We start from the raw sequence: 24,865 nt of genomic DNA on the forward strand, positions 1-24,865 counted from the left end.
GCTTCCCCTGGGAAGTCTGAATCTTATCTTTACTTCATTCTCCTCTTGGGGTGTTCTAGGCTGTGGCCCTCTCTGCTTCCTCTATTCTTCAACATGCTTCCATCCACTTTGTGAGTTCCAGAAATAGACTGAAATTTCCTATCTGTTGATGATTTTCCTTCCTATCCGGTATGCTGTTGTAGGTTTATCCCCTTTTGTTTTATTTGCTGTCATTTTAATGGCATGCTGAGACAGAAGGGCATAAAACAGATGCTTACATCCATTACCTACCTGGAAGCTACCCAACTGTTTTAAAATAGAAAACCTTGGAGAAGACTTGTGTTTTTATACACTCAACAAATATGTATGTATATAAGTGCCACATTGTGACCTTTTGTTATTGACTCCCACCCTTTTTTTTTTCTAGGGCTCATTATCCTGGAACCCATTCAGTAAAAGATGCAAGGTTGACTGGGAAGAAGCTTTGGTCTTCTGAAGACTTTAGCACTTTAAATAGTGACACGGGTGCAGGCTGCTGGGGTCGCATTTTAAATCAGAATTATGTCAATGGCTATATGACTTCGTAAGTTATTAAAAATCTTTTAGAGTTTTTATCACAAAAAATTTTAAAACACAAGAGTTAGAAAAAAGTGGACTTCCTTATTCTCCCAGCCTAGATTCAATGATTGTAAACATTTTGCCTTGTTAGCATCCTCTATTTTTATACCTGTACTTAATCTACATCTAATTTTCTGTATTTGAATATGGTCTCTATTAAATAAAGTCTGGTTTATTGAGGTATAATTTATATGTAGCAAAATACATGCAGCTCTCTGATTTTTGACAAGCTACATATATTTTTAATAATTATATAGTAAATAGTATATGTAAGGACACTTTATCTCTAAATATTTTAGCGTGTGTCTCCAAAACATAAGGATATTCTTCTACATGATCACAGTATCATTTTTTCATACATGAGAGTGTTTTTAATACTCAGTCTATATTCACATTTTCCTAATTGTTCCCCCAGAATGTCATTTGTAGCTTTTTTTAAGAAAAGGAATAGTCAAACACACACATATTGCATTTAAAAGTTACGTCCCTCAAGTCTGCTTTAATCTAGAGTAGCTTCCTTATTCCTCATTTTTGATGACAGTGATCCATTGAAAAGACCAGGCTGATTGTCTTGTGGACTGTCTGCTTCCCAGCCTGTCTGATTGATTCCTCATGGCATCACTTAATGTGTGTAATCTTTTGTTTAAAAACAGATGTTCTTAAGGGAGAACACAACTTTTTATATTCCTAAGGGAACCATTTCTTAAATGCTTTGAAAAACACTTTAATTGTGAATAGATTGCAATTAGCTTTCTAAACAATGAACCACATTTTGTTCTTAAATTTTGTTCTTTTTTGTTCTGAAAAATAGAACAAAAGCAAACCAATATTTATATATTTATCGTGATATTAATATAGGTTGCTATATATTGTATTTGTTCTTTTTCTTCTCTTTGTGAAAGAAAAGATACTTAAGGAAAGTTTGGTTATAACTTAAGTTGGTCTTAAGGTAAGGCATCTTCATGGCAGAGAATTTAGAAAACTGAAGATAGGTACAAAGAAAGAAGCAAAATCACCTACCTACAGTCTTATGATCCAGAGCTAACTATCCTTAACAATTTTAGTGAATGTCCTCCTATTTTATATTGGCATGTATACATTTTTAATACAAAATTGAGACCATACTATAGAATCTGTTTAAAAAACTGCTTTTCACTTGACATGACATTAGGAACTTTTTCTCACATTTACCTATATTTCTACTTCATCATTTTTAATGCTGTAAATGCATTTTAAAATATTCTGTTACATAAAGCACCATTTCCCAAACTTGCCTTAAGAAGCACGTGAGACACTTGTTATACCTTCTCCTTGGCAGCTGCCCAGACATTGTGAATGAGAATCTACAGGGAAGGCTCCTGGGGTTCTGTCCATCTAGTCAGTGTCCCCAAGTGATTCTGATGCCACACAAGTGGGGAAACACTGATGTGGAAAATATATTATTCCTTATTGAATATTCTCCTCTTTTTAGAATTGGAAGTTGTCTCTGTTTTAATTAATAGCTTTGTACAAACTGAAATCATCAATTGTATACCAATATATTTGTACATACCCATGACTATTTTCTTAGGCTGTATTCTTAGAAATGGAGTGGTCAGAGATATATAGATTTTGAAGAGTTTTGTATGTATTTTACAAAATGCCCTCCAGAAAGCTTGTCTTGAGTGATACATCTATCATAGCCAGAAAGGATACAACGCATCTTGCAAACCATGGGCAAAATTACAAGAACTTAAAATATTCACTAATAGTAAGGTGTTTTGAAAATTAGGACTATTAGTTCTACTTTGTATTGATAGAATTAGAAGGCTTTGATTTGCTAAGAATGTCAGTCTGTTTGTTAATGCTGGATGAGGACTTGATAAAAAAAATAAAATTCTGTGGGTAAGCTCTGTGCTTTTTTAATCTGTGAGAGACTCAACAATACCAAGTCAAGAACTTCCATTTTGCCCTTGGATTTCCTGAGAACCAGAGAGTCAAAGTTTTAGGGGTTAGCACCTGCTAGTCCTGACTGTTAGGGCCTGATCATCTGAGAAAAATGGGCCACAAAGCAGATCAGCAGTTGGATCCAACTACTACTTGTAGATGAAGTGGAATCATATTTAATAGCAATACTACAGCCCAGACCTTGTTCTGTACTCTTCCTATGCATTAGTACATTTAATCCTTACAAACTCACATGAGAGAGATGTAATTATTATCCTCATTTTACAGAGAGGTTAAGTGGTGAAACCATGGTTTAAACCCAGGCAGTCTGACTCTAAGAATTCTCAATTGTAAAACTTTGGAACAGTTCAGAGTCAAGTTCATAAAAATTATGTCATGAAACTGGGGCATTAAGAAGGCTGACTGTTGAAAGTAGGTATGCACAAAGCCTTTATTTGTATTTGACTCAAATTTGTGATGTGTCGGGTACTAGTAAGGCATGATTTGTCTTCTGGCTATACCACTTTCCAGTAGAAATCTTGCACATAATACATTTGTATTTTTTATCATGTGATTCACCATTAAAAATATTAAAATGTACCCAACACTGGATTTTTCAAAATGTGAATAAATTTTCTTATTTTGGGTGATCCTTTTATTGTCATTTACACAGATGTGTATTACTATGATAAAGTCTTTTTACTCCAGATTTTTAGACATTTACATTTTTATCACAAGTTGTCTTGGTGTTTCTTTTTTATCAAACACATCTTTTAGCACAATCGCATGGAATTTAGTGGCTAGTTACTATGAACAGTTGCCTTATGGGAGATGCGGGTTGATGACAGCCCAGGAGCCATGGAGTGGTCACTACGTGGTAGAATCTCCTGTCTGGGTGTCAGGTATGGTTCAGTTCCATCTCTCACTCCCTAAATTCTTCTCTAAGAGACAACAGAAAAACACTTAGAGAAGATTATATAAACTGTGTGTCTATGCGTGTTTTAAGTATGTGATCTAAGCAAGATTTGCCAGTGTTTTATAAGAATATTTTGGGTAACTAGACTACTCTCTGATTATTGTAAGACCAGGCTTTTAGAAAAGTGTAGGAGAGGAGGAGAGAGAGAGGGAAAGGAAGAGCTGTGTAGCGATAGAGACAGAAATTAATAATCATCTAAGGATATAATTACAAATGATGATAATTGCTAATAAAATTATGTATTTGTAAACAGAGTATCTAGAAGTCTTAAGATTAGCTTTGGAGACACTTTGTTCTTTTATATTAATATAGTTTCAATTAGAATAGTATGCTAGCAAAATCAAAGGTAGATGATTAAAAATACTATATTTATTGAATCATCAAATGAATTAAGTAAATATGAAAGTTATGTGAAATATGGCTTTATATTGTTCCCTAAATCTGTGAAATGTGGGTTGTGAAAAGGTAAATTTCAAAATAGGTAACAATATAAAGCTTATAAAGATTTCAAATGAGCATATACTGAAGATTTTATGTTACCCATATGATACGAAGGATCCTGGCAGATGGCAGATGTTAGAAACAGTTCAAATGAAAAGTCAACATAGCACACATTTTTGTAGTGTAAGGGAATTGGAGATGAATTGTCAATGGTGGTAAGTTGGGTTTCCCACAACAGGGAAGAAATTAATTAAATTTCTACCAGACAAGACATAATTTACATAGCTCAGAGACAATGAGCAGGGCTATAGATAATACATCCATTTTTTATTGAAATACAAAAGTTTCGGTACAGTATCATTCCTTAGTCACAAGGGAAGTTGAGATTATGCAGGGATGCATGGCATAGTGTTACTTTTTCATGAAGAGATATAACCATACTAATAGTGAATATAATTTAAACAAAATAACAAAATCTGTTGCTGAATAATGTTGAAATTTTTTCTGCAGTTTTTTTTGGTAAAATATTAAACATTTATGACCACTTTGTTTAAAAATCCTAACAATCTTTCTAAAAAGCTAATTTCTTTAAAGGTAAAATCCTTTCAGAAGAAAATTATGAATTTGGAGTGAATTTGTTTTTATTTTAAACTTAAATTTGGTGGTTTTCCCTTTTAGTTGTGCTCTCCTAAGACAGATTTGTAATCATATTAATCATGTAATCATGATATTATTCTAAACTCCTTAAATTGTCCTCCCAACAATATGAGAAAATTAAGGTTAGACTTATATATTAAACTTGTATATTCTAATATTGAGAATTATATGAGAAAATTAAGGTTAGACTTGTATATCAGCCCCTTGAATGTTGAAATTGTTGGCCCCACATTATCTAGATGAACTAATGCTCTTAATGTTGTGACTTTTCCAAGGGTTGGGACATGGTATATTGCTTAGTGCATTTTCAGGACGAGCTTAGGAGGTGACCAATAAATGTACATGTGGTGGAAATAAATATGTTTGAAACCATAAAGTTAGTTTCTGAAATTCATTATTAACTTTTTTTAACCTTTTTATTGGTAGCTATTTTAGGATGGGTTAAATAGTGAGGAACTAAGGTTGCGGGGGAATAACTATTGTGTTCTTGAAAAAAAGACTGATCATATTCTTGAACTGACAGGTTCATTTATTTTTACCTATCATTCCGGGAATCTTCTTGCAATTGTTTCATTTATCTAGATTAATTATTTAAAAATTTAAACACGAGGTTGACAGATACATTCCTCCAAAATAGAAAATAGCTTGTTTGAATCAATCAGACCCAAACTGATATACAGCTTTTTTTTTTTTTCCAAAAGAAATACTATTATTGCCATTTTTATCTTATTTCAAACTTTGTTTTTCTATAGCTCATACCACTCAGTTTACTCAACCTGGCTGGTATTACCTGAAGACAGTTGGCCATTTAGAGAAAGGAGGAAGCTATGTAGCTCTGACTGATGGCTTAGGGAACCTCACCATCATCATTGAAACCATGGTAAACTTTTGTTGTTGCTATTGGGTTAACTCACTTCTTTACTATTGGAAAAATAACATTATACAAAACTGAATGCTTTTTTTACATGTAAATACACAAACATACAGACAGATGCCAAGATCTTACGGCTTTTACTTAAAAAATTTTAGCCATGAGTCGTAAAACGTAGCACACAACTCACTGATTTATACAAAATAGTCGGCTCTCATCTTTTCTCCACTTTGTTTCTGGCAATTGGGACAAAATTAAGGTTACCTATTTACCAATATTTGTGGAGAAGACCTTCACGACCTTCCCTTGCCCCGATATGTCATCTTATGGAGGCTGTGACTTTTTCCTTTTTCATCCTCAGGTTGTTTTGGGTTGTTTTGGGGAGACCTTAAGTCTGTTGAGAGCAAGGAGCTTAAAATTCAGATGATTGAGGGGCTTGAGTAGGAAGGGAATAGGTCTGACAGGTGGACAGAGGCATGGGAAGAGGTAGGAGCTTGAAGGTGGACATATCAAGGATTCAAGAGAACTGAATGAAAGAATGAAGGTGAAAAAAGGTGGATGGAGAAGCAGAAGCAAATGGAGAGAAGAAGTCTTAGAGGTACCAGTTTGGGGAGATCTCGAGCTTCCCAAAGAGGTGAATTAAGTTCCAACAAGAAGGAGGTAAACAGAATGGGAAGTGCATATAGTCAGCAGGGCTTATGTGAAGAAGGATTTCTAGCAATTAAGTTCCCATGGGAGAAGTAAGATCCAAAACAGAGAACAGAGTAACCTTAAAAAATGTGTGTGTGTGTGTGTGTATGTGTATCATATCAGGTTCTGAATGTCAGCCTACAGTTTGTCCAACTCCTGACCATAGACTCTTAAAAAAAATTCTTTCAAATAGCCTACCATCAGGTTTGAGCCAGGACAAACAGTAAATATTCCTGGCAGTATTGATTTTTTAAACCAAAGGTATCTATTAAGTGACTCACAACGCAACCCAATAAGCCTTTTATGTCTTACCATGGATGAAGAGGATTCTCAAAAGAGGGTGTAAAAAGATGCAGCCCTCCCAAAATCTACACTTGATCACGGAGAAGGGGTGAGAGCCGACTGTTTTGTATAAATCAGTGAGTTGTGTGCTATGTTTTATGACTCCTGGCTAAAATTTTTAAAATAAAAGCCACAAGATCTTGGTATCTGTCTGTATGCTTATGTATTTCCATGTAAATACAAGTTGTGTGCTATGTTTTGTGACTCATGGCTAAAATTTTTTAAATAAAAGGCTGAGAAGTGATCCTCCAAAGACCTAGAACCACTCCCAAGGATAGTCAAAAGAAAGACCCAGATAACCTCCCTACTCCTCACTCCCCGTCAGAGCTGACAGTAGTTGGTAAACTAGCTGCAAATGGAGTGCAAATCACATTTTTGTCCGGTTATACGGTTATACTCTTGGGGCCCCCACCTTGAAGTTGGCTGCCTGCATACGCAAAACTGACAGCTCACACATCCCTGACAGGTGTGAAGTCAAGCCAGGTTCTCAGTGCACAAAATGAGACAAATAGGAAAGCAATAGCTGACCCTGGGAGGGAAGGGATCTACAGGTAATGAGTACCCAAAACTAAATTTATATAAGAGTCACAAACCAAACAAATGTTTTTCTTCTGCTAGTCTGAATTTGGAGAGGGAGGGATGAGAAGTTTTTTTTTGTTTGTTTGTTTTTAAGAAGTTTTTTTTTTTGTTTGTTTGTTTTTAATTGTCTTCTCTTAATCGAGTACTTCAGGCAGAGACCCAGAAGAGCAGGACTTGGTGAGAATTCTTAGCTTTCTGCCAGCTTTTTGTCCATGTCTCAGGATCTCATCTGCAGGCTCGTAGAGTGAGTAGGCATCTCATCTTCACCAGAAACTGTCTTCAGAGATAAGGAATATAGGGAGAGCACCTGTTGAATGAGGGTCTTACAACCTGCTTCAGAGGAGAAAGGAGAAGGTCAGAGAGTAAACTTCCTGCTTCTGCATTTTTCTCAGATTACTTCACTTTAAAATATTTGGGGGCAGTGTGTCTTGAACCCCTTCATGGCTGTTAGGACTAATGATGTGGATTAACATGTGTGTACAAGTTTTTCTGTGGACGTGTTTTCAGTTCTCTTCGGTATATATGTAGGAGTGGGTCACATGGTAACTATGTGCAAAAGCTTTTCAGTTTGATGTAATCCTTTTGTTTGTTGTTGTTTGTCTGTTGCTTTGTCTGTGCTTTTGAGGTCTTATTTAAAAAAATTCTTGCCCAGCTCATTGTCATAAAGCACTTTCCCTTTGTTTTTTTCTAGTTTCATAGTTTCGGGTTTTATATTTAAGTATGTAATCAATTTTGAGTTGACTTGTGTATATTGTGAGAGGTATAGGGGTCCAGTTTCATTCTTCTACATGTGGCTGTCCATTTTTCCCAGTGCTGTTTATTGAAGAGACTGTCCTTTTTCCCAGTGTGTATTCTTGGCACCTTTGTTGAAAATTAGTTGGTCATAGGGCATGAATTTATTTCTGGACTTTCTATTCTGTTCCATTTGTCTGTGTGTCTGCTTTTATGCCAAAACCATGCTGTTTTATTAATAGTTACTATAGCCTTTTAGTATATTTTGAAGTCAGGTAGTGTGATGCCTTCAGCTTTGTTCTTTTTGCTCAGGGTTGCATTGGCTGTTTGTGGTCTTCTGTGTTCCTATATAAATTTTATGGTTGTGTTTTCTATTTATGTGAAGAATGTCCTTGGCATTTTGATACAGATTGCATTAAATCTATAGATTGCTTTGGGTAGTGCGGCCGTGTTAACAATATTAATTATTCACTATATTTTTGTGAGTTATCTTTTAGTGATTATTCTAGGGCTTACCATATACATCTTAACTTACTGGACTCACTTCAGATTTAAACTAACCAAATTCCAGTAGATTATGCTGAATTCCCTTGTTGGTCTGTTCCCTTTCCCCTTTTTTTTCTATTATTAGCACACATCTCACAACACTGCATGATGCAAACTCAGTAGGACGTTGTTACTTTATATATAAATTTATGTTTTTAAACCAATAACATGCTGTTTTGGTTACTATAGCCTTGTAGTATAATTTGAAGTTAGATAATGTGATGCCTTCAGATTGTTCTTTTTGTTTAGGATTGCTTTGGCTGTTTGGATTCATTTTTTGGTTCCATATGAATTTTAGGATTGTTTTTTCTAATTCTGTGAAAGATGATGTTGGTATTTTGGTAGGAATTACACTGAGTATGTAGATTGCTTTGGGCATTGTGGTAACATTTTCACAATATTGATTTTTCTAATCCATGAGCATGGGATGTATTTCCATTTGTTGCATCATCTATTGTTTCTTTCAGTAGTGTTTTGTATAATAGTTCTCCTTTTAGAACTATTGGTTCTTGGTAAAGTATATTCTTATATATTTTTTGTAGCTATTCTAAAAGAGATTGAATTATTGATTTGATTCTCAGCTTTGTCATTATTGGTATATAGCAGTGCTGCTGATTTATGCACATTATTTGTGTACATTGATTTTGTAACGTGAAACTTTCCTGAATTCGTTTATCAGGTCTAGCAGTCATATATCAATAGAGCAGAATAGAGAACCCAAAGATAAAACCAAATACTTAAAACCAACTGATCTTTGACAAAGCATTCAAAAATATAAATTTAGGGAAAGGACATCCTATTTAATAAATGGTGCTGGGAAAATTGGATAGCAACATATAGAATAATGAAACTGCATCCCTACCTCTCACCTCAACATATACAGAAATTCACTCAAGATGGATTAAAGGCTTCAATCTAAGACCTGAAACCATGAAAATTCTAGAAGAAAATCTAGGAAAAATTATTCTGTACATTGACCTAGGCAAATAATTTATGACTAAGACCGCAAAAGCAAATGCAGCAAAATAAAAATAAATAAATGGGACCTAATTAAACTAAAAAGCTTCCGCAAAGGGAGTAAACAGACAACCTACGGAATGGGAGAAGCCATTTACAAATTATGCATCTGACAAAAGACTAGCATCCAGAATCTATGAGGAACTCAAACCAGCAAGCAAAGTACAAATCCCATTAAAATGTGGCAGGTGACATGAATAGACATTTCTCAAAAGAAGATATACAAATAGCCAAAAAACAGATGGAAAAAATGCTCAACATCACTAATCATCAGGGAAATGCAAATTAGAACCACAATGAGATACCACCTTACGCCAGCCAGAATGGCCATTAAGAAACGTCAAAAAACAATAGATGTTGGCATGCATGTGGTGAAAAGAGAGTGCTTATCCACTGCTGGTGAGAATGTAAGTTAGTACAACCTATATGGAAAACAGTGTGGAGATTTATCAAAGAACTAAAGTAGATTGATCTACCATTCATTCCTGCAAACCCACTACTGGGTATCTACCCAAAAGAAAAGAAGTCATTGTATCAAAAAGTCGCCTGCACACATATGTTTGTTGTAGCACAGTTCACAATTGAAAGATATGGAATCTACCTAAGTGCCCATCAACTGATGAGTGGATTAAAGGAAATATATATATATATATTTTCATGCTATATATATATATATATGGTATATATATATATACCATAAAATACTCCAGCCATAGAAAAGAATGAAATAATGCCTATTCCTTTGAATGTCTTACTTTTTTGTGTGTTGTTGGAAACTGGATCTTATATATAATATATGGTAGCAACTCACGTATAATATATACTAGCAACTCTGGGCATTGATCCTCTCCCGCTTAAGGCTTGTTGTTGTTTATTTATTTATTTAGTGATTTGCCAGAGTATTTTAGTTCAGTCTGTTCCCTCCCTCTCCCCCCATACACACGGTAAAGCCTGAAATGTTGCTCCTTGGAGAATGTGGCTTTGGGCATATCCACAGTCACCCTGGGATGACATTGGTTTTTCCAGGACTCTGTCTGGTTCCTTGATCACACCTCACTATAAGTTACACTAACTGCTGGTGGATTTCTGTATTGTTTTGAACAATGCCCTGGCGGCTTAAATTGTTGCAAAGATTGATCCAATTAAATTCCAGCTCATTTTCAGAGGTGGTTTGAGGTTAGTGTTTCAGTTTTCTTCTGACCACAGGAGATTTTTTTTTTTTTTAACTGTCACTTTTTTTCTTTTTCTTTTTTCTTTTTTTTTGTTTCTCAACAGGATGCTAGGCTGGGCTGTGGTTTAGCTTATGCCTATAGTGAAGCTACTGGTCTCTTATTTTCTTTTCACCAAAACCTCCATTATATTTTAGAGCAACATTAGTCTTAAACGTCTCTATGCTCTGTGTCAAATATCAATTCCTTTAAGAAAAGGTTTGAAGCTATTTCATGCCTTGCCTCTCCCCTTAGGTAAATCTCTAATCTCTAGTGATGTCACCTTTCTTATTGTTGAAATGTATGCGTTCTGTCAACCTGATCTTTTATTAGTCTGGCTAGGTTTTCAACTGTTTTGATCTTCTCAAAGGATCAGCTTTTGGTTTTATTATTTTCTTGTGGTTTTTAAATTTGTTTTTGTTTAATTGACTCTTCTTTGCTCATTATTATTTTCCTTGCTTATTTTGGTTTTTTGTTTATTTTTATTTTTCCTTTTTTTTAAAAAAAATTATTTCCACAGTTTTTTGGGGAACAAGTGGTATTTGGTTACATAAGTTCTTTAGTGGTGATTTGTGAGATTTTGGTGCACTCATCACCCAAGCAGTATACACTGAACCCAATTTATAATCTTTTAAAATTTGCTCCTATTTTTCTAGTATCTCAAGACAGAAGCTGAACTCTCAAATCCTTTCTTGATTTCTAATCTAGGTATTTAGTACTGTAAATGTCCTCCTAAGTATTGTTTTAGTGGCATATCACAAATTGTGATATGTTGTGTTTTCATTTTCATAAAGCTGAAAATTCTAATTTCTCTTTTTATTTTGTCTTTGATCTATTGATTATTTAGAAATTTGATAGTTTGTAAATATTTTTTACTTTTCCAGAAGGTTTTCAGTTATTCATTTCTGATTTAATTCTATTGTGGTTAAAAAAGTACTTTGTGTGACTTGAATCTTCCTGTATTTATGAGGACTTGCTTCATGGATCAGAGTATGGTGTAGTTTGGTCAATGTTCCATGTGCACTTGAAAATAATTTGCATCCTGCTATTGCTAGATGTAGTCATTTATAGATGTCAAGGTACTTTGTTTGGTAGTGTTCAAATCTCTTATATCCTTGCTGATTGTCCATCTAGTTGTACTATCAATTACTAAGAGGTAGGTATTGAAATCTCTGATTATGGAAGTAATTTTTTAATTGTCTGCCAAGCCTGAAATAAAACTGTGTACAATAAGTGTTCTGTGACTGTGGAATCTCTTAAAGTAGGGATTATATCTCATACTTCTTTTGATTCCAGCCCATAGTAGTGACTATTTAGTAAAAAATGATGGCAGTGTAAGAACTATGTTACATATATTTAGCTGACCTTAGTGTGTATTTGATATCTATGTATACTATATATATACACATCCATTATATATATATATATTTTTTGTACTTCTTACATGAGAATGAAAGTTATGTGTAGAGATATCTTTTCAGTGAAAACAGCCTTGCTTTTGCTTTTTATTTGATGTATTTTAGTTGGAAAACAGTTATAACAAAAAATTAATCTGCCTGCCATATGTTTCTACAGTTTAGCTATGAATTCAAAATTTGATCCAGTTGAAATGCCACTGACCTTTGCATTTGACTAGGAACATACAATACACATTCAGTAAAGATAATATTATAAGAAAGTCTTTAAAAATATGAAATAAACTCATATTTGTTATCTAGTGTATGTTAATTTCTGTTAATCTTGGGCATTAACTATTGAACTTTTTTTCCCCTAAGGTAGCTTATACATCATTTGGATAATGTATGTGATTTTTTTTTTTCAGAGTCATAAACATTCTAAGTGCATACGGCCATTTCTTCCTTATTTCAATGTGTCACAACAATTTGCTACCTTTGTTCTTAAGGGATCTTTTGTAAGTAAATATGTTTAACTTTATTTTGGTTTTGATTTAAGAATTTGTATATTCTATCACAGGTCAGTAATTCTTAAGTGAAGCCTCATATTATGAACTATTAACAATTTGCATATGAATTGACAGAGGCCCTGGTGTCTTCTATCTTCTGACTTGCTTTAATCTAACAGGACAGAAGCCAGTAGGAGGTAAAATGCTCTGTGACTTTGAGGAACACTTACAAAAGTCACTTGCCAGAAAGTTGTTCTTGGTAATAGAAGCATTGTATGGTCTAGGGAACTTTCAAGCATTGATATTTACAGTATACTATGCCAAAAATATTTATAAAAAGTACCAGATACTTGTTATTTCTGTGAATTGTTAGGTTTGAATTGAGAAACTGCAGTACCCTTTCTGATTACTAATGGCATAAGAATTGTTTTTTAATACCAGAAAGTTATTTTAATGTAAAGGTTTTTACACAGGTACAGTAATGAATGTTTTTGAAGCAGACACTGTGATTTTTTAATCATTTGCCAAAATTCTTTAGTGTTTAGAGAATAAAGTATTTGCTTGAACAATGTTTTCCTATTTTTAAAAATATTATTATTTAATATTTGAGGTGGTTCTCCTGATAAATAGAGATAATATTGTCATTGGTACATTCTTGCTGGTACTGAGTTTGGAAATCCTCAAAGAGGATGTGATGAATTACTCAGCCATGCTTTTTTGTCTTTTCTTTACAGAGTGAAATACCAGAGCTACAGGTGTGGTATACCAAACTTGGAAAAACATCCGAAAGATTTCTTTTTAAGCAGCTGGATTCTCTATGGGTAATTTTAAAGTAAATTGTTGTATTTTGGGTATTACAACAGTAAAACAGTAAAAGGGAACAGAAATTGCATTAATTAATAATTTTTATTTTTATAAGTTTGTGTGTTTATAGATGTGTTCAGCTCTTAGACATTTAGTTTGTCTTGGTGGATGGTGATGCCATCACCTGACTGCCCAGGTCGGAAATTTAAGTCCCATTTGAGACTCTCTATCTTTCCCAGTCACCCTCTGTATCCCACCAGTGGTCAAATATAGACGATTGTATCTGCAAATTTCTCTTACTCACTCCTTATTCTCTGTTACCACCGTTACTTCTTGTTTCAATTCTTCATTATCTCTCTCCTGGATTTCAGAAACTGCCTCTTGTTTTTCCAGTCTGAATTTCCAGGTCACCCATCACATTGCTACAGAGTGAAATGTCAAAAATGCAGATCTGATTTTTGTGACCACGGTGCTCAGATGACCTCAGTGATTCTTTTCTTAGAAGTTCACATTCCTTAGTGTAGCACATGACCCTCATTATCCTCCCAGGAGGTAGAAGACTGGTCTTCTTCCTAGATGTGTGTCCTACTAAACTGGCCTCTCTTCACAGACTAAACTTACATTTTTCAAAGCGTAGCATGCTTGTTGATTTACCTCTGTGACTTTGTGCATACTGTTTTCTTTGCATAGAATGACTTCTCCTCATCTTTATCATCTTTTGAGACTCAATTTGAGTGTCTCTTGCTCTGAAGCTTCCTCACCAGTCTTAGCTCATATTCACCTGGGGCCATGTACTTACCTAGTTAAACACTTGTCCTGCTCCACAAGACACCTTGAAGACTGAGCCTTGCCTTATTTAGCTTTATATCTCAGGTGCTTCCCACAGTGCTTCATCCATGGTGGTTTCTGGGGAAAGGTTTCGAAGAATGAATTGACCCAAACAAGCACATTATTTCACTTAATTGACACAAGTCTACCACTTTTTCTGGTTATTATCAATGTTCTGATAACCAACTAGTCACTAATAGTGATAAAACACCTTGTTATATATTAAGTTCTGAAAAAAACGTTCCTACTTTTTGTGTAATAAATTGCTAGGAATAGCATAATAGAATTGATTTTCCCCATAAGAAAAATAATGCCATTTGGGGTTATTCTTCAACCTGAATATAACATCAGGTATTTCATAGATCTGATCATCAATTTACCATTAAAACAAGGATAATAACTCCTTTAATTCAAAGTAGGAAAAACCGGTTCAAATTTCATAAAATGGGCATAGATTTAATGCCTTCAGTGATTATGCAAAGGATTCCAGTGTCTTCAGAGGTCTACATTTAGCATAGAGCAGCTTTGATATTGGGAGAGTTTCCCATTGGTCACACACGGGGCTTAGCACTTTAAAAGCATTATCTGGTTTAATCATCACAACAGCTCTATGAGGTATGTATTTTTTCCTCATTTTGTAGATGAGGAGATTGTGGCTTAAAGAGATTAAGTTGCCAAGATCGTAAGTGTGACATAAGCCTAACTTGCTAGTTAAAATATATATTGAACATAAAATGAGCAGGGTTTTCCTCTCTTAATTGTAAAAGGATTTCTGTGATGAACAGCTGGGTCAACAGTGATATTTTATGGAGTTTTCTACCTTAGTAAAACTACTGAGAGGGAAAAAAGCAGGTCTCTTAGTTGCAGGTATTGAATATATCCAAGCTTTAAGGAGCTTACTGTGTAGTGGAAAAGAATAGGCTAATAGAAATAGATTTTGAGATTATCTAGTCCTTCCTTCCATGAAGTAAGGTTGTTTAAAATTATAAATCATAATTTTATAAAGTTTTCTAAATACTTAGGAAAAAATGATTCCAGGGGCGTTGGTATTGGTGAGTTTTCCACAAATGTTTAGGAAGTTCTAACAGAAATGATTTGGACTTTTCTTTAAGCTAATTTTTTACAAAAGCTATTTTGTCCAGTCTTGAATACAGTAGTGTCTTCTTTTTCAGCTCCTCGACAGCAATGGCAGTTTCACACTGAAACTGCAAGAAGATGAGCTGTTCACACTCACCACTCTCACCACTGGTCGCAAAGGCAGCTTCCTGCTTCCTCCAGAATCCCAGCACTTCCCAAGTACCTATAAGGATGATTTCAATGTTGGTGAGTATTTTTCACTAAAACTTAACTTTGTCTCTATATTTAACAGTAGTGTGTTGATTTCTACCTGTCATACTGGGTGCATGATGGAGTGGCTGTCAAAAGCACATTCATTTAGCTCCTACATCTCAAATGTGGTAAAAGGAGGGCTAATTTTTTATATTACCTTATGGTAAATCTATATTTGAGGACCCTGTATTTTTCAGTTTCAGAAAAAAATATAGAGTTCATTGTTAGAATGAAAGTTATAATTCTAATTTGTTTTTGGTGAAACTTAAACTTTGTAACTTTGCTACTGCCCCATTAGCCATGACTGACACCTTCCTTCTGTGTGGAGGTTAAGACACATTTATATGTGTCTTTCCGCAGTGCTAGTGAACTGAGTGCTTATGGGCAGTTATGTTGTCCTTGGGTGATCCAACTCATATACTATCCTGTGCCTCCGAGTTTTTTATTGAGCTCTCTTGGTTTTCTAGGAAAATCTATCCTAAAGTTGTTAGAAAAGTTTTTGGTTATAGGTGATTTAGGAAAACCACTTGGAAAAAAGTTAGAAGATATGGTCACTGTAGTTATATTCCTAGTCAGTAAGTGACAAAATTTGTTGACTAGTTGGTAGTGTTCTATATGTTTATGGGTCTCACAGACAGGGTCAGGTGGCTTTGTAATCTGCTCCTACAGTCTGTAGCAGGAGAGTAATAGGGAGGGAACTGGCATTGCTGGAGCATCACTTGAACCTCCTGTTTGCTGCAGAGCTGCTTGTTCCACCAAAGATGGACACTCCTATCACCCTTTCCCAGTCACTGCTGCAGGGTCTCACCTCTCTTTCTCAGGAAATGATCTAGTTGGCTAGAGTAGAAGGCCTTTTGGACTGTGTAGTGGAGTCCTCTCAACTATAATATAGATAACGGTGACCCTCAAGGGGAGCTTGGTGGTTTGTTTTTCTCCAGCTCTTTGAAATGGCCTCTTAGATAAACCCATTAATTTTGTGAAACATAGGTCTTTAAAATCTGTTGCTTGGTTGGTTCTCTGTTAGCAAAGGTGACTTTTGCCTTCAGTAAGTGAGGAATTTGTGTGGGATATGGCCTAGTTAATGAGATTGAAGAACTTCTGCCAGTACCAAGACCAATCTTTTGTGACCCTGAAGACCAAGAGGCAATTCCAAACCTTCAGATATAAAATGTAATACTTTATGAGCTACAATATAAATTTAAAACTAAAGTTAAATATTATAAGCTAGGCTCTGGAGATACTTGTTAGGGTTCTAAATGTCTCAAATGAGGTAATGAATGCAAAAACATTTAGAAAAGCATGAGGTATAAGAGCTATAAGATATTACAACCAAAATTTCTCCTCTACAGCATTCATTATTGTTAAGACTAAAATTTAATTTAGTAAAACTAAAAAGGGATTGATAACTTAGGCCCCAAACTGGTTTTTGCTGCAGTTTAGAAGTAGAAGAAAATTTGTAAATTTTTTGCTTCATATAGTAAGCTTTTCTTATGCTCTTTTGGCAGATGATCGTGACCCATGGTTTGGAACCTTGCTTGACAGATATTAGAAATAATAAAGCTATCCCTTATTTAGCCCTTGCCAGATGCTGGCTTATGTACATGTTATCTTTTCTTTAATTCTCTTGTCCTCCTGCAAACCTAGAAATGAAGAAACTTTAGATGCAGGGCAGTTAAATAACTTGTTCAGGGCAACATACTGAGCTGGAATTTGAACCTAGGTCATACTTACTTCAGAACTCATGACCTTTCCTCTACACCAGATGCCTGGATTAAGTATTATGCAGCACCTAAATGTCAAATTCATCATCTTGATATTTAGTAATGATGATACAAAAATTAATATATCTTTATTAGACATAGGCCCTAAACTTTGGTTTAGATTTTATTTATTTATTAAAAACTTTCAGAAGTGTTTCAGACATACTGTAAAATATCAGCAAGGAGAACTTCTGAAGGATTTGATACTAAACAGAGAATTTCTTATATTCTGAACAGATTACCCGTTTTTTAGTGAAGCTCCAAACTTTGCTGATCAAACTGGTGTATTTGAATATTTTACAAATATGGAAGACCCTGGTGAGCATCACTTCACGCTACGCCAAGTTCTCAACCAGAGACCCATTACGTGGGCTGCCGATGCATCCAACACAATCAGTATTATAGGAGACTACAGCTGGTAAGATTGATGTTCTCAGTGTGGGTCTGGCTGAAATACCCTTGTAATATTGTCAGGTACATTTTGAAGTGAAGAGCTTTCAATAGTCCTCCTTGTTCAAGAACCTAATAGATGTGTAATATGTAATATTAAGGGTTGTTGAATATTATGGTGATGACCACAAAGCTGCAAATTGTTTTGCTGCCTCAGTGTCCTTCCCTCATCTTTGCCCTATTTAATAGTGATTATTACAGGAACAATTTTATTTCAGTATAAAAACTGAGGACTTTTGGACCCAATTATAATTTAATATTTATTTATAAATAGACGGATTTGTGAGGTGTTTTTAAGTTTTTGTTTTGCTGGAGAGTTGATTTGTTGATCTGGTATTGCCATCTGGTGGACTAATCATAGGATTACACCATCTTAGCCTTATTAAAAAATCTATTTACCAGGTGACAGTAGATGGCAATAGTAAAAAGCAAATCAGCTTTAGTTGCCTAGTGAATTTAACTTTTTATTTAGTCATCTGGTAAAGAGACAAGTTATATTATTCACATAAAATATAATGCCAAACTAAAACTTTCCCTTCCTCTTTAGTTTAGTTACAGAATTTCTATGTGCTGACTTATTATACCTGTCTTATGTGTTTCTTTTTCATTTTTTCCTATAACCAATATGATTCCACTGTGGGAAAAAACAAACAAACATTCCAGGTTTAGAGCTAGTACTAAGAATACCAAGCCACCAAAAAGCCGTATCCAAAGCTTGGGAACTGGAGAGGGAATAGAAAAGACTTCTGAAAAGGGCCTTGAATTGCTTGTCTGTGGAGTGTGCAGGAAGTGTTTATCCCTCCTGAAGTGCCTTACTCCCCGTTAGAAATCCTGATTCTAGTCCCAAGCTCTGACATAAGTCTCAAGAAACTTTCAGTTATCCAGAGTCCCTGGAACTCTTATAACACCAGGAAGAGTCTTGAAGGTGCAGTGAAGAATTCTTCTTAATTTAGGATGACATTTGTGGCTTGTGTTTTTACATAGCAGAATTTCTGCTTGTGCCATTGTCTCTGAGGAGGAAACTTTACCTAGATTTTCCGATTATGGCAGTGACTCCACTGTCGTGGCATCCTCATTTGTGACGATGGTCTTATTGTAAGTCCAGTGGCTGGGTTTAAGTATCCAAGGCATGGGTCCCATTGTTTTCATCTCCAGTTTTGAAGTCACCATTGAAACTTTTTTTTCTGTGATGTCCCGTATACCCTATGTACTTGAATACTATAGAGGGCTCTTTCTAAACTCAAACTCAATCTTATTTCTGGCTGGGACTCCAGAAAGATTGAGAAGCCCCTTAATTGTAGCATAGAAATGAGATATAGCACCGTTCAAAGATTTACTCCCCCACATCTTCATATATTTGAAGATTTTACACAATTTAAGTAGCAATACTCAATTTTTACTAGGATCTATTGCAGTGGGTAAGGAGGTAGGGATGAGGGATGGGGAAGGGTGTAGAAGAGGAAGAGAGTGACACATTCTGAAAGGAAAGGAACCAGGAAGTCACAATTATGCGTGTCAAGAAAGGACTGCCTTCATCTTTCTGAATCCCTGTTTTCATCATGTTATTCCCCTGCTCAGGAAGATGCAGTGACTCTCCCCTGCTACCTGTGTTTTCCACTTCTAGGTCTGATTTCCAAGACCCTTTATAATTTGGTCTCATCTATTATGGGTTATTTTCCAGTATTCCACCCTCTATTTGAGGCAGCCAGATCTGCTCAGAGATCCACACAAATCCCTTGTTCATTTCTGTTGTCTGGCTGCTGTGCCCACTTATTGTGGGAAAAGGAGGGAATAAAAATTGGATAATAGTAGGCACTTTGATGGATTTCCCACACAACTACTTTATGGTGGAGGTATCGTTGTCCCCATCTTGCAGACTGAGAAACCGCATCTTTGGAGTAAGATTTACCCAAGATTTCACTGGTAAGTGGCAGAACCAGGGCTAGAAGCCGGGTCTGTATGACTCACTAGCCCATTCTCTTTGGAGTATATCTCACAGCCTCATTTTAATTGTCTTCTTCCTAAAGGTAGGAAATGGGAAATTTGTCTGGTTTATCTGTGGTGTTATTTTAGTAAATCTGCTCTCAATGTGTGCACATTACTCACAGTTTTTAGAGTTGTGTTTTGAGTAGAACTTCCTCTCTTATACCTAGATTTAGTTATTTACCAGCACAGTAATTTGATTATACCGGGTGGATTGTAGTGTAACTGGCTGCTTCTATCTTGATAGTGAGCATTGGTTGGAATTCTTTAAAGACAATCACAAAATTACCTTTCCCTGCACACAGCTGAACTCTCTTTTTGATCAAATTTGTCTTATATACTGGCTAGTTTTTGTTCTTTCAGCACTACTGAGAGATTGTGGCTGTGGAAGAATAAACCACACTTTTATTCTATTTCATTCATTATCTATGAAATTGCCTGGCAAGTTCTGATGCAAGAATCACTTTTTCTGGAATGTGGTATATAAAAAAGGAAAAAGTTTGGTCTTCTCTCATTCCAACTCTAAATGGAATAATTTTATGGTGCTGATGGTATTTGTAGCACTTTCAAACTTATGATGAACCAGAAAGCAGGTAAGGGATATAAGAACCAGTGTTGATTGCTAGTGGTTTCATGCTGGTGATAATCTATGGAGAGAAAACTCCCTCTGATGTCAGAGGACATACAAGAGAGACTGGGCTTGAGTTACTCAGCATTTGATCTTCCTGTAAAGTAGCCCAGCTCTGCTTAGATAATTAAGTGTGGATTGTCCTCCCTGTGTACCTGACGTAGGTACTTTTGTAATATTTTCCTTTACATAGTAAAATTTCACTGTGCAAAATTCACTGATAAGACACAAATGTAAAAGCCATATAATTCTAGATCTCATTCCCCCCAACCCATTTCTGGAATAGATTTATTGGTGTTTCCAGTCTTATGTGAGATAGTTGCTTGATTTGTGTGCAGACTTTCTTTTTTCTTCCTACTTGCAGTAGATACTGAGTAGGAAGTAAAATATTTTCAGAGATCATGTTGGTTTGGGGTGGTTGTAGCATCCCAGAAGGAAAGTGTTGTACCTGGTAGTATTTGTAAGAGGAAACCTGGAGGAGAGCTCACTGTAAAAGCTCAGTCCCTGGACAGCTGAATCTTTTTCCCATCTTTGATAGACTGCTGTAGATCAGTGAGCCTAGAACCAGGATTTTATTGCTTCCTTATAGACAGATACTTCATAGGGGAAAATGGTCCTCAAAGTGGCATTCCTGGATAAGCAGCATCAGTATCACCTGGGAATTTGTTAGACATGCAAATTCAAGGGGCTGCCCCAGATTTACTGACTCACGCTGTGGGGTAGGACCAGTGAACTGAGTTTAAGAAGCCCTCATGGTGATTTCTGTGCTGTTCAGGTGTGAGAAGCCCTCCTAGAGAGTCAACTCTGCGGTCTTTGCAGAGAAATAATTTTAGATCTTTTCTTCTGGAGTTTTAAAGTTTTGTTAGATTTAAACGTAAAAATTGGCCCCGGAATAGCTTATGTTCTCCCAGAGGCTCCTAGCATTGCCTTAATTACCTCTCTTTGTTGCTGGAAATTTGAATAAACATTTTCCCTCAGAATTGTGTGGAACTTTTTACTTTTTATGTGTTCATAGACAATAGTGGCTTTTTAAAATATTGTATCCTTAAGATGAGAAGTTGTTTTATTGTAGAAAAAATATTTTCTCAGGAAACTTAAAAATCATAACTATTATTGTCCAGTAATCATTTAAATAGGCAATGAAATGACTTAAGTCATGTAACATTTAAAACTGTTGTCAATAAAGATTCTTGAAGCCCATCTCTGCTACAGGCTCAGACTTAGCAAATCACATTCTCACCTCAATTAGAAGTTTGTGAAATGACTTATCTGTACTGTGTTACAAAGGGCATATTTTAAGAGTACTAGTCAACCGTTTTATTTTGCAGGACGAATCTGACTATAAAATGTGATGTTTACATAGAGACCCCTGACACAGGAGGTGTGTTCATTGCAGGAAGAGTAAATAAAGGTGGTATTTTGATTAGAAGTGCCAGAGGAATTTTCTTCTGGATTTTTGCAAATGGATCTTACAGGGTTACAGGGGATTTAGGTAAGTGACTTTTTTTTTTTTTTTTTTTAATACCATATGACTTATAGGCTATGTTACTTTGAGCACCTACTTGTTATTTGTGGGAGTGATAAAAGAGTTCATCCCAAAGTGTTCAGACATCTAATTGGGAAGAGATGTAACCAAATACCAAATAGTTTACAATTATAGAAAGTTATTTAATTCCTAGAGATGCGGGCAACTCTGTGGAAGGGAAAATAATTGTACAAAGCTTTTTAGGGTATTGTGAGGTTGAACTGGGCTGTGAGGATAGGATTTTGCATAGATAGTATCAAAACCATCTGAGGTAGTGGTGGTAGGGGGAGAATGCTCAGGAGGCACCATAAATAAAAGCAGGAGTATAAGAATGTTGCTGCTGTACTTATAGGGAGAGGAACTGATCTGTGTAAAATGGAAAAATCTCATTTTTGAATTTAGTTAATACTTGAAAATAGCTTGACTTTTCTCAGTCATCTTTACAGCCTTTGTGTTAGGTAGGATGATAATTTTATCCAGAATAGGTGCTTCAAATATGTTCACATTGAACTGTGTCCACTTCAGATTGGTTTTGGTATACACCACTCCTTTGAAACTAGACCTTACTAGTGGTGACTTTTCTTGATTCTCAGTCTCTTGACTTTCCTCTTACCTTAATTTAAAAATATCTCTTTTATAGTTTGCTGCTCTTTGCTTTGACTCCATAAATAAAATAAGAATTAAAGAGGAAGTAGGTAGTAAGGATATTAGAACAAGAGTTACATACTCATAATATTACCAATCTGAAGTTACCTCAGTGATATTGAAATCAAAAACAGAACCAGTGAGGTTAATTGACTTGCCTAATGACTCAAAGCTAGTTAGTGGCAGAACTGGAACTAGGAATTTAAATCTGTGTCTGCAGTCCCCACTGTCTGTTTTAAACTGCCTACTTGAAATTTTATCCTGGGGTTCTCATAGGCATTCAAATAACAGTAATTCCAGAAATTAACTTATTATTTTCTCCCTCTAAGTGAATACTATTACCATGTAACCAATTTGACTGGTTGGAAATTTTATATTCTCTCTCTCTCGTCTTCCATATTCAATCCAGTCATGTATAAATATGTACTTGAACTATAGACGCTAACACTTCATACTGTCACTGGCTTTTAAGTTTATTTCACTGGTTCTGTTGTGAGCTCACATATAGCATATAGCTTAGAGTAGGATCTCAGTATATGCTATTAAATGCATGGCTAAATGAAAAATGTTTTGGCTTAACTCAGTTGTAGATCTGGGAATGAAGGGACAGCTCTCTATTGAGGCTGACTTTACTACATACAGATGACACTTGAGAACCCCACTGAATTAAATGACTCTGTGATTGAGAGAGATCTCAAAATTATATCTATTAGGATAATCTTTTTGTGTTACAGCTGGATGGATTATATATGCTTTAGGACGTGTTGAAGTTATAGCAAAAAAATGGTATACACTCACATTAACTATTAAGGTAAGTATTGCTGATTGGAGGATCTGGAGGTAAAATACTCTTTTGTTGTGCCTTTCTAGAATTTTCTGTTATAATAGGAGGGGGAAAGTGTGACATATAATGAAGAGAGACAAGGAATCTGCCTTGGTGCTGGGAAGCCACTCATCCCTCGGGTGGTTATGTGTGTGAGGGTAACCTACGTGAGAACCATCAGCAGTTGACTTTATCGGGTCACTATTTTTTAAAAAATTTGATTTTGTTTTTTAAACTGAGGCATAATTGATAAAGTTAATAATTGAACTATTTTTTCAAGTTTGCTTGAACCAGGACTGTACATGGAGCTTATAGATGTAAGCAAAGTCATATACATTTATGTTTGATGGTTAAGAATAATTTTCTTTTCAATTATAAGCATAGTTTTTTAGAAATTGGTTTCCATGAATATTTTTGTCAGAGAAAATACCAGATTAATTTTAATATAATAGAAATATAAAAATATTCCTCAGAATCACTGGGTGATCATGAGTTACTGCTTGACAGTGCTTCCAAGGGATGCTGTGCAGAGAAATTTTTTGTGTATAATATGCTGGTCTCTCCCAAGATAGCTCCCTCACAGTTTTGTTTAGGGTGCGATAGAAATTAAAAATCAGATTCCAATAACTTTGGAATTTGTTCTCTCCTCTCAATCAACCACCAAAATGACAGCACTAATTTTTTTAGCATTAATAATAATGTATATTGAAGATTTGTTTGGATGTAGCATAGATTATTTAACTATACTACACTAGCCAAATTGTAGCCATTTTATAGCAATTATAATAATATTCACTATTATTTAATTTGAAGATTTTTTCAAACTCATAGATATGATTTGTATTTCCTTGATAATTAGGGAGCTTGCACATGTAATGTTTATTGGCTATTTGTATTTTCTCTTCTCTGAAGTTGCCTGTTCACTTCTTTCTTCATTTTTCTATCGTGTTGTCTTTTTCTGGCAAATTTGTGTGAATTTAATATGTATTCTGGATAGTAACCCATTGTCTGTTACATATGTCACAACTGTGCTCTCCCATCTTGTGTATTTTAATTTTGCTTATGGTATTTTTGATGACTCTAAGTTTTATATTTTGATACTGTCAAATGTTTTACTTTTTATTCATTGCCTTTATGTTTCATGTTTTAAATAAGGCCTTCTTGTTTCTCAAGGTTAGGAACATTTTTACCCCAAACTAAAAAAAAGTTCAGGATTTATTTATTTATTTATTTTTTATTATACTTTAAGTTCTAGGGTACATGTGCATAACGTGCAGGTTTGTTACATATGTATACTTGTGCCATGTTGGTGTGCTGCACCCTTCAACTCGTCAGCACCCGTCAATTCGTCATTTATATCAGGTATAACTCCCAATGCAATCCCTCCCCCCTCCCCCTCCCCATGATAGGCCCCAATGTGTGATGTTCCCCTTCCTGAGTCCAAGTGATGTCATTGTTCAGTTCCCACCTATGAGTGAGAACATGCGGTGTTTGGTTTTCTCTTCTTGTGATAGTTTGCTAAGAATGATGGTTTCCAGCCGCATCCATGTCCCTACAAAGGACGCAAACTTGTCCTTTTTTATGGCTGCATAATATTCCATGGTG

General features: G+C 35.3%; 1 protein-coding gene across 1 annotated transcript in view; it reads left to right on the top strand.

Annotated features, from left to right (window-relative positions):
- Positions 1-24,865, top strand: part of GALC (galactosylceramidase) — a 55,919-nt gene that overhangs the window by 24,917 nt on the left and 6,137 nt on the right. Inside the window, exons 8-16 of the mRNA XM_023205387.1 lie at positions 407-562; positions 3,301-3,425; positions 5,350-5,477; positions 12,405-12,494; positions 13,220-13,306; positions 15,290-15,440; positions 17,444-17,624; positions 21,596-21,759; positions 23,172-23,248. Of these exons, the coding sequence (XP_023061155.1) occupies positions 407-562; positions 3,301-3,425; positions 5,350-5,477; positions 12,405-12,494; positions 13,220-13,306; positions 15,290-15,440; positions 17,444-17,624; positions 21,596-21,759; positions 23,172-23,248 (1,159 nt within the window). The remainder of the gene's footprint in view (positions 1-406; positions 563-3,300; positions 3,426-5,349; positions 5,478-12,404; positions 12,495-13,219; positions 13,307-15,289; positions 15,441-17,443; positions 17,625-21,595; positions 21,760-23,171; positions 23,249-24,865) is intronic.

This window comes from Piliocolobus tephrosceles, chromosome 6 (assembly GCF_002776525.5).
Source record: "Piliocolobus tephrosceles isolate RC106 chromosome 6, ASM277652v3, whole genome shotgun sequence".
NCBI lineage: Eukaryota > Metazoa > Chordata > Mammalia > Primates > Cercopithecidae > Piliocolobus > Piliocolobus tephrosceles.